The sequence below is a fragment of the Vipera berus genome (assembly GCF_964194415.1).
Source record: "Vipera berus genome assembly, chromosome: 2".
Taxonomy (NCBI): Eukaryota; Metazoa; Chordata; class Lepidosauria; order Squamata; family Viperidae; genus Vipera; species Vipera berus.
In genome coordinates, this window is record NC_138203.1 from 221,458,094 (window position 1) to 221,468,297 (window position 10,204).

Consider the following 10,204-nt stretch of genomic DNA (forward strand, 5'->3'; position numbering starts at 1 on the left):
AAATATATATTTGTCAATTTGGGGGAATATCAAGCATCTTGACATCCACATATCTGGCTGAAAATTATATCATTTTTGATAACTACAGTTCCCCCAGAATGATTATCTTTAGGTTTGTGCTTATAGATCCAGTGAGAATTCTGAGTTTAAGAGTTGTAAGTTCATAGGAAGTGATCCCAGAAATGTTTTCATTTTATATAAGAATTAAATAAAATGATGACACAAGGTTTGAGGTTTTGCTACTTATATTTATTTTATTATTTATTATTACACTTCTATAATGTCCATCTCGCTGAGGCAACTCTAGGTGTCTTAACGTCATGCAATTAAAATACCATATTAAAAATAAACAAATAAAAAATTAAAATACATGAAAACAATAAATGAGAGGCATACATTTAAAATTCAGTTAATCATGATCAAAAGGAATGAAGCAAAGGGCATATGGAGAGGAGATGGGGTCTGACTAATCCATTAACCACCATCAAGATGCCACTCTCCTATTGAGGCTGCAGATCAGTTGTCAAGAACAGGTTTTCAAGCCCTTTTGTAAGGCCAGAAGGGAGAGTAATGATCTCACCTGGCCCCGAGGGGGCGGCGGGGCGGGAAGAGACATTCCAGAGGGCAGGCACCATGGCAGAAAAGATTCTTCTCCCTATTTCAAAAGGTAATCTGGGTGAGATAGGCGGCAACCAAGTCAAATCAATAAAGAACCATAGGACATAGCTGGAATTTCTTAAATGATGGGAGTCTGCAGCATGCCTCTTCTGCCAGCATGGGTGGGACAAGCTCATCCCATTGGAATGAGCTGGTCCCTCAGATAACCTGGACCCATGCCATGAATGGCTTTATAGGTGATAACCTATACGTTGAACTGGGCACAGAAGCAAATTGGCAACCAATGTAGCTTGTGGAACAGCGATGTAACATTTCCCCAAGTTCTTATAGTGGAGACTGAAGACACAATAGAGGCCTTTTAGTGTAATGGATTTCTACGGTTTTTATCTTAATGACTGGAGAATTTAAACTACCTTCAAGAGAAATGCAAGGGTAAATGATTGCTGTAGATACTGAATGATGATTTCTGATTTTATTGTCTCCATTGGGTATTAACTTTCTGTTTCAATTTCAAATAAAGGTCTGGACACCATGAGTGAGACAAGTTCTGTCAGCCTCGAAGCCACAACTGACATCAGTGAGACTTCAGTGGCTACCTCTATCTTATCTCCTTTTGCATCTGGCCACAGTCGAGATGAGGCAGATAATCGCAGTGAGCATAGCTACAGTGAATCGGGGGCCAGTGGTTCCTCCTTTGAAGAATTGGACATGGAAGGCAATAGTGATGGAGTGGCAGGTCTGCCATCTGACCTTGGTTCTGCAGAAGACCGAGACACCACCCAAGTCAAGTGGACCCGGGAGCCCATTGCCCCAGAAGAAAAAAGGGATGAAGAATAAAGTTATCTGTTTATTTACATTTTAGGGACTGAAAAGAGAAACTGTTTCTTGATTCTTTTCCGTCCAGCCAAAAAAAATTGGTTACTGATCCATGTTGAGAGCTTGCTACTTTTTGTCTGCAAACAAATATTTGGAGAGTAATAAAGGAGAGGAAATTATATTCAGTAGAACACTGAATATAATCACATTTTATAGCCAGACTTAAGGAGGTGTGCTGCAATAGGAAATTGAAAGTGAGATGGGATGCAGTGGTAGTGGTGAGTTCTATTTGAACCAGTAAATGTAAGTTTTTACATAGACTATCCCTGGTTTTAGCATCTTTTTAGCTCTTCCTGCACTCTTATCTTGTTTGACCCCCGATTGGCTGCTTTTCTGTAATATACACACTTGATTTGGTGCTACATCTATTAAGACCAAAGAACTGTAGCACTTATTATTGAAAGAGAATAGTGCAGACTTTCTTACATGATTTTTTTATCATAAATGCAGCACATGAATTCTTATTATAATACATTAGTGCCCTTGGAAAGGTAATGGATTATGTGCAGGTTAATGTGATCCCAGTTAGTCACATGTTTGTGCTCCATTTCCCTCCATTATTGGTGCCATTTCTCTCTCTCTCTCTCTCTCTCTCTCTCTCTCTCTCTCTCTCTCTCTCTCTCTCTCTCTCTCTCTCTCTCTCTCTCTCATTTCCATGATATAAATAAACCACGTTCTTGGTAGTTACATTTAATATCTTTGGGAACCAAAATCCTTCTCTAGCTTCTTATGTGAAAGTGTCCATCAGAAAGAAAAATCCATCACTATTAGCATTAATGGTGCCCTTTTTCTGCTGTCTCAGTAAGGTGGCGGTTGAGAATGAGAAATTGCAAAGTAAGCCAATGATCCAGTAGATGACCCAGTTGCCTGTGCCACTACTGTGCTTTCAAGACTGTGATGCAGCAGTATCTGAATGTAGGGAAAGATCAGTCTGTTCAGTGCTGTTCAGAAGACTCGGGTACTATAGTAACCATAGAGAATCTGAGCCAGCATGTGAACCACAGCTGAAAGTTATTATATATTATCACTTGGTGAAGTTGAGTTCTTCCAACATGATCCCAAAACACCTCTTACATTAGGATGACATGACCATGTTTATCTTCTTGCACTGGCAATATTTTTGCCATAAAGATGGCATTCTGAAGTATTGAACCAAATTTGTCTCTCCTGAATCTCTAGTAAAGCTCTTCTACAGCAGGTTGAAGAAAATATTAATATCGGTGTATTAGGGATAAAGTATTCAAATATTTTGCTCCTCTTCAGCACTTCTTGGTTCTCTTGCCTGCATCCTCTTATTAGAGATTGATGGCCCACTCTCTTTCTTAATGGAATTGTGTCCATACAGTAGCAGAGGAGTTCAAAATGTAGCCACCTTCAGACTTGTCTTGCTCGGAGCATTGACTTAGCCTGGGAGGATAGTTAATGGAATCCAGTGTTAGAATGGTCTTTTTTGAGCTTTGTGGTCCATAAGGCCATTTAGTTCCCTCTCCCCAAACAGTCACAATTGATTCCTTCCTTTGTGCTTTGTTGTTGCCTCTAAAGTCTCAGTTCCCAATTTAGCTTTTTATTTCCTGATGCTTAAATCTTTATTCATATGCTCCGAATTCTGATTTAATGTAACGAACCAAATCAATACTGTGCATCAGAAGCTTGGAGTATAATGTGGAATTATTTGAATGAAAATCTTCCAACTGTCTCATTTTAGCTTCATCAGTGCAGGGCTTCTATGCATTCCCATTTCCTCAGACATGCTTGAATGTCTAGTGCTTATATGCCTGTTCATGTCTGTAGTTCTAGCTATACTTTTGTGCTGCTGAGTAAGCCTAAATTAGACATTAGACAACACCATTTATGCAATTGCTGCATTTTTCTGCGTATCCTATATATCAAACACTACATGGGTACAGTGAAATGAGGAGGTGGCATATAGTTATTAGTGTGCTATGTCTATTTCCAGAGTTTATTTGACATGATAAACTTACTTCCTTCCTTCCTTCCTTCCTTCCTTCCTTCCTTCCTTCCTTCCTTCCTTCCTTCCTTCCTTCCTTCCTTCCTGCAATATATCAGCATCAAAGTATTTTACTGGATTATAATATTTCATTTAGGTATGTGCAAACATTGTGTCTCCAGCATCTTATTTTATTCCTCTGGACCATGTACATCTAATTCTAGAGTTGGTTCAGCAACTTTCTGGTTGTAAATCTTCAGAGCAGCGCCATGCTCAAACCACTTCTTATTCTAGAAAATTTACTTCCAGAAAGACCACTTCCTACTACTGGAAGTTTTCCTACTTCCAGGAAAACTGCTGGACCACTATGGAAGTTGCCAAATCAGTTTGGTTTGGAGAAAGGGTAGGAGATTCCTCCAACCATCCTGTCTTTGGAACAATTTGCACATTCCTAGTTTTGTTGTGAAGTGTATATGTTTGTCTCACATATTTGTGGATAAACGGTACACATCCTCATATGTGTTTCCATGTATGAATATGCATACTCATACATGTTTATAATCTGCAAGTGTGAGGGACGCGTGTGCATGTGTTTTACAGGTAATGCCATATAAATTCACAATTCTGCACGTGCCTATAAACATACCTTGTTTTCTTGAGCACAGGTGAATATGCTGTTTATTTGTTAGCAATATTTTATAGACATAGACAAGATCTTCGAGGCAGATACAATAACTAAACCTTGTTTCTGATTATAGAGGCTGTTTTGCACACCTGGAAACTAGCCTGCTGGAAAGAAAAACAACTAGTTATCTGGACAACTTCCATAGCAGGGGAATTTCTAAATTAGAAAACTATTTCTCTGATTTTCCAGTTTCTCACTAGCAGGAAATAAGGCTGATCAAAAAACAGAATAAAAAACTTCAAACAGCAAATCCCTCATGTATTTTCTAAAAAAAACAACCCTGTGTTAATGAATCAAAATGTTCTCTTTGCTAACCTGAACCATTTAGAGGCCCAGGTGCCAATGTTTCATGGGACAGTTTTCTTATGCCAAAAGAAAACAGGTTTCTCATATCTTTTTTTATGGTAGCACAGATAAATGATTTTTCTCTCTCCCATCATTCTTTTCTGTAATGTTAAGTTTTGGAAAAGGTTTTGTCTTGCCCTGGAAGTTAACCAGCAATATGAAGACTCACTTTGAGTTTTTTGAAGACGTTGTGAAACATGAGGGAAAGGTAGAAAGTCACTGGGCATGCCCTGTGATGGGATGAGGAACTGGGGATGAATTACTGTGGCTCCCAAAGACTGAGAAATGACCCTCATTCTGAAGAGGCAGAGGCACTTCCCCATTCATTCAGTGTTGGGTGGCTCTTCCACTTTAACAAGACAAGACAACACAAGAGTCCTGGCTGCTTTAATACTGTCAGAGAATAATAACACCGTAATCAATCAGATGGATAAATTTGGCACATTGCTTGCTTGCCATGACGAACCAAGAGCAGGAAAAGCCAGCCAATTACTGCTTCTAGCCATAATCACCTTTATTTGGAGTTGGCCATCTAAGTTTTGCTTTGACCCACTGTTGTGGTTTCTTAAGGTAGACACTGAAATTAAGATTTTTCCAGGTTTCTCTCAGCACTCCCTGTTTTGGCCCAGGGGAGGGAGAGGGAGGGGGAGGGGGAGGTTGCTAAAGGAGTGCTGCATACAGTGACTGGGTTTGGCTTAGTGATCATTACTTGAATGACTAGCGTTTTGTAGACAAAGAATTTCAGGTGTGAGTGTAGAATTATTAAAAATCTTGGTTACCATCCCTTGGGCCAAACTAGAGTGATTAAGAAAGAAGATCTATCTGGTAATATATTTCAGGCTGCTTCAGGAGTTATGTCATATGACTGCGTGTTTCCTAGGCTTGCTTGGGGCATTACTGGAGTTAGTTCGTTTCAGGCATTTGTCTGGCAGACAGCTTTAGGATGTTCTTAGTCTGTGCTCCAATTCTCTTTCTCTGTTTAACACTTGCTGTGCTTGTGGAGGTAATGTGATAGCGAGAAGTACATCTAAGCATCTCAAAAACAACTAGTGTTTCATCTCTCTTGCTCTAAGCACAACTAGCTCTTATGGCAGAAAAAAAGACTCAGTAATCTACAACTGGTATAAAATGCGGTACTTCAAAATGAGCATATTTGAACAAAATGATGCTGCTGGATAAAGAGGTCCTGCTATTAAGGTAAAGGTAAAGGTTCCCCCGCACATGTGTGCTAGTCGTTTCCGACTCTAGGGGCCGGTGCTCATCTCCGTTTCAAAGCCGAAGAGCCAGCGCTTGTCCGAGGACGTCTCCGTGGTCATGTGGCCGGCATGACTAGACGCCAAAGGCGCACGGAACGCTGTTACCTTCCCACCGGAGTGGTGGTCCCTATTTTTCTACTTGCATTTTTACATGCTTTCGAACTGCTAGGTTGGCAGAAGCTGGGACGAGTAACAGGCGCTCACTCTGTTACGCGGCACTCGGGATTCGACCCGCCAAACTGCCGACCTTCTGATCGACAAGCTCAGCGTCCTAACCCACTGAGCCACCGCGTCCCTTATGTCCTGCTATTATTCTAATGTTATTGTTGCCTGTTGAGACATTTCAGAGGTGAAGACATGCAGCTTTTCCTCCCCCCCCCTTTTTTTTAGCACAAATATTATCTACTGTGGCATCTCATTTTCATTATCATCTGAAAGATCAGTAGCACCTGATTAAAAGCCTGCTGATACTTATAGAAGTCTCTCGTTAATAAGGTTATGATGTTGAGTAAGAATAATCTGGGCATCCAGAAAACTGAACATAAATGAACATGGAACAAGATTTTAGATAATACAGAATGCAGCACATTCTTCCTATGGCTTAGTTAGTGTCCATGTACTCAAAATTATTAGGAGTATTGAAAAGTTTTATTCAAATATAAGCACCTTAAAGTGGGGTTAGTCCTATTGTCTGCTGTGCTTTACTTTTTTAGAATTCCATTTTTTCTCTGCCTCTGTATCCCAACATGTTTTTGCACCTAAATGTCTAGATAAAACCATTTAATTCAACAGAAAAATGCAGAGAGCTCCCTGCATATCCATATCGTTGTCACATAGGACTAATTCATCTATATCTAGATAGGGTATAATTCCATGACAACATGTCTGTTGAACCAACTGTTGGCAGGAAGAATGGGTCTGAATTGTTATTTCTCATCCATATATGTTCTTTGTTGAAGCATTATTTCATCGGCACACCAAAATTATACCATATAGCTGCCTAGAGTTCTGAATCCACCCATTAAAACGTATAAAGTACCTTTTGCTAAGGGAAGTAATACATTTCACTAGCACTTGGTTGGATGGCTACATTCTGTAAATTTCCATTGCAAAGCAAATATGTGCAGAGTGTATTGCCACAAATCTGACAATTTGCCTAAACAGAAAGCAGCTGGCAAAACTATAGAACTTGCATGTAAACAGGTAAACAGGAAGAGGTATTGCATCTGGATCTTAACCCCAAGGTTTATATCCTTCAGGCAGCAATTTGCACTGTAAAGCGATATGGAATGACAGCTTAGGGCTTGTTAATTATTAAAATACAAGCTGAGCTGTGAGAGGTTTGCTTATTAGTTTGGTCCTGAAGTGAAAATTTTTGTTCTGTTATATATTTAATCACTATTTTGGTATAATGTACAAGGCTTAAAATGATCTATGTGCCAGACTGATTAATACCTAGGTGTTGGGTGAACAGGGAGGTGTGGGGGTGGAGGGTAAATCCTTGTTAAAATTAAAAGTGGCTCATAAAAAAACAAGCCATTGTCCTCCGTATTTTGTGCATGCTCCATATCAGCAAAACAGTAACAGCAGGATCTTGTTCACTTGCAACTGCTATACTATCATCATGATGACTAGCAGTCATCTAGACCTGTGTTTCTGCAACTTTGAGATTTGGGGGGCCCAAGAATTCCCTCCCCCAAGACGGGCAACATCTCAAAAGTTTCCAAGGTTGGAAAATGCTGATCTATTTATTTATTTATTTATTTATTTAGTTACATTTATATACCGCCCTATTCCCTGAGGACTCAGGGCGGTTTACAGGGAATTAAAAATCCACCATACAAAAGTTAAAAAACCAATTAAAAAATATTAAATTACCCTGTATACATTAAAACCCCAATTAAAAATTTCTCCTCAGCCTGGGCCCGAGAGCTCAAAGAGCCAGGTCTTCAGGCCCCGGCGGAATGATCGGAGGTCGGGGGCAGTCCTCAGCTCCACCGGCAGCTGGTTCCAGAGGGCAGGCGCTCCCACCGAGAAGGCCCTATCCCTGGGTGTCACCCGCCGGCAATCTCTCACCGGCGGCACCCTGAGCAGACCCTCCCTGTGGGAGCGCACTGGGCGAAGGGCGTTTGATGCCGGCAGCAGGTGTTCCCTCAAATAGCCCGGACCCAGGCCATGTAGGGCTTTATAGGTAATAACCAGCACCTTGAATTTCACCCGGAGGGCAACCGGAAGCCAATGCAGCTCGCGGAGTAGAGGTGTTACATGGGAGTATCGGGAGACCCCCATTACAACTCGCGCGGCCGCATTCTGCACCAGTTGAAGCCTCCGAGTGGTCTTCAAGGGCAGCCCCATGTAGAGAGCGTTACAGTAGTCCAAACGGGAGGTCACAAGCGCATGAGTAACTGTGCGTAGGGCGTCTCGGTCCAGATAGGGACGCAACTGGCGCACCAGGCGAACCTGTGCAAAAGCCCCCCTGGTCACGGCTCCTATGTGGTCTTCAAAATTGAGCCGTGAATCCAGGAGGACGCCCAGGTTGCGAGCCCTATCAACGGGGGGTAACACCTCACCCCCCATCGTTAGAGGTGGAATAACTTGGTTAACCCGAGATGCCGATATGCACAGCCACTCAGTCTTGGCGGGATTGAGACGAAGCCTGTTTCTCCCCATCCAGACCTGAACCGCCTCCAGGCACCAGGACATCACGGAGAGGGCATCGCTGGGTTGGTTCGGGGTGGAAAGAAAAAGTTGGGTATCATCAGCGTACTGGTGATACCCCACACCGAAACCACGAATGATCTCGCCCAGCGGCTTCATATAGATGTTGAACAGGAGAGGCGAGAGGACCGACCCCTGAGGAACTCCACAAATGAGAGACCTCGGGGTGGATCTCTGCCCTCCTGTCAACACCGACTGCGAGCGGCCCTGGAGGTAGGAGGAGAACCACCGTAAAACGGTGCCTCCCACTCCCAACCCCCTGAGACGCCGCAGCAGGATACCATGGTCGATGGTATCGAAAGCCGCTGAGAGATCTAATAGGACCAGGACAGAGGAGCAACCCCTGTCCCTAGCCCTCCAGAGATCATTCACCAGCGCGACCAATGCCGTCTCCGTGCTGTATCCGGGCCTGAAGCCCGATTGGTACGGGTCCAGATAATCAGTTTCCTCCAGGAACAGAGGGAGCTGATGCGCCACCACACTCTCAACAACCTTCGCCAGAAAGCGAAGGTTGGAGACTGGACGATAGTTGTTTAAAACAGCCGGGTCCAAAGCAGGCTTCTTGAGAAGGGGCCTCACCACCGCCTCCTTCAAGGCGGCAGGGAAGACACCCTCCTTCAAAGAAGCAGTTATTACTGCATGGAACCAGCCTCGTGTTCCCTCCCGAGCCGCATAAGCTAGCCAGGAGGGGCACGGATCCAACAAACAGGTGGTGGTGCTCAGTCTCCCCATGATCCTGTCCACATCATCAGGGGAAACAGGGTCGAACTCAGTCCAGATCACGTGCTCAAGACCGCCTGATTCCTCCACGTCAGACTCTGCCCAGTCAGAGTCCAGGCCGGTCCGGATCAGAGCGATTTTGTCCGCCAGATGATGACTAAACTCCTCGGCTCGTCCCTGCAAGGGATCCTCTCTCACCTCCTGGTTAAGGAGGGAGCGAGTCACCCTAAACAGGGCGGCCGGGCGATTATCTGCGGACGCGATAAGGGAGGCAAAGTAGTTAGACTTTGCCGTCCTTATCGCCGCAAGATAAGACCTTATAAAGGTTCTTAACTGCAATCGGTCGGATTCGGATCGGCTGGATCTCCAACCGCTCTCTAGACCTCGTCTCCGACGCTTCATCTCCCGGAGCTCCACAGAGAACCATGGGGCCCAACGGGATCTGCGCCGAGTCAGAGGTCGCGTGGGTACAACGCAGTCGAGTGCCCTGGTGGCAGCCGTTTCCCAGGCCTCCACCAGAGCATCGACTGGGCTGTGGGTAAGGGTGATAGGTATCGGCCCAAGCGCCCTCTGGAACCGGTCCGGGTCCATTAGGCGCCTGGGGCGGAACCACCTGGTCGGTTCCGCCGCCCAGCGGCGGGGGATGGCATGACGGAAGACCAGCCTCAGGAGGTGGTGATCTGACCATGACAGAGGGGTGATGGATGGAGAACCCCCTCCCAGATCATCCAACCACTGTCCAGACAGGAACACCAGGTCGAGAGTATGATCCCCCTCGTGAGTAGGGCCCTCAATAACCTGGGTCAGGCCCATGGCTGTCATGGAAGCCATGAACTCCCGAGCTAACTCCGACGACCCCCCCAGTGATGGCAGGTTGAAGTCACCCAGGACTATAAGCCTGGGGAACTCCACCGCCAACCCTGAGAGGGTGTCGAGCAGCTCAGGCAGGGCTGTTGCCACACAGCTGGGCGCCAGGTATGTGAGCAACAAGCCCAACTGAACCCGAGGACCACATCTCAAGAGGAGGGATTCACTCCC

General features: G+C 44.5%; 1 protein-coding gene across 2 annotated transcripts in view; it reads left to right on the forward strand.

Annotated features, from left to right (window-relative positions):
• TEX264 (testis expressed 264, ER-phagy receptor) overlaps positions 1-5,091 on the forward strand; it is a 175,259-nt gene extending 170,168 nt beyond the window's left edge. For both annotated transcript variants that reach the window (XM_081320787.1, XM_081320788.1), the window contains one exon: positions 1,139-5,091. In XM_081320787.1, the coding sequence (XP_081176913.1) occupies positions 1,139-1,455 (317 nt within the window). In that variant the 3' untranslated portion in view covers positions 1,456-5,091. The remainder of the gene's footprint in view (positions 1-1,138) is intronic.
• The last annotated feature ends 5,113 nt before the right edge of the window (positions 5,092-10,204 follow it).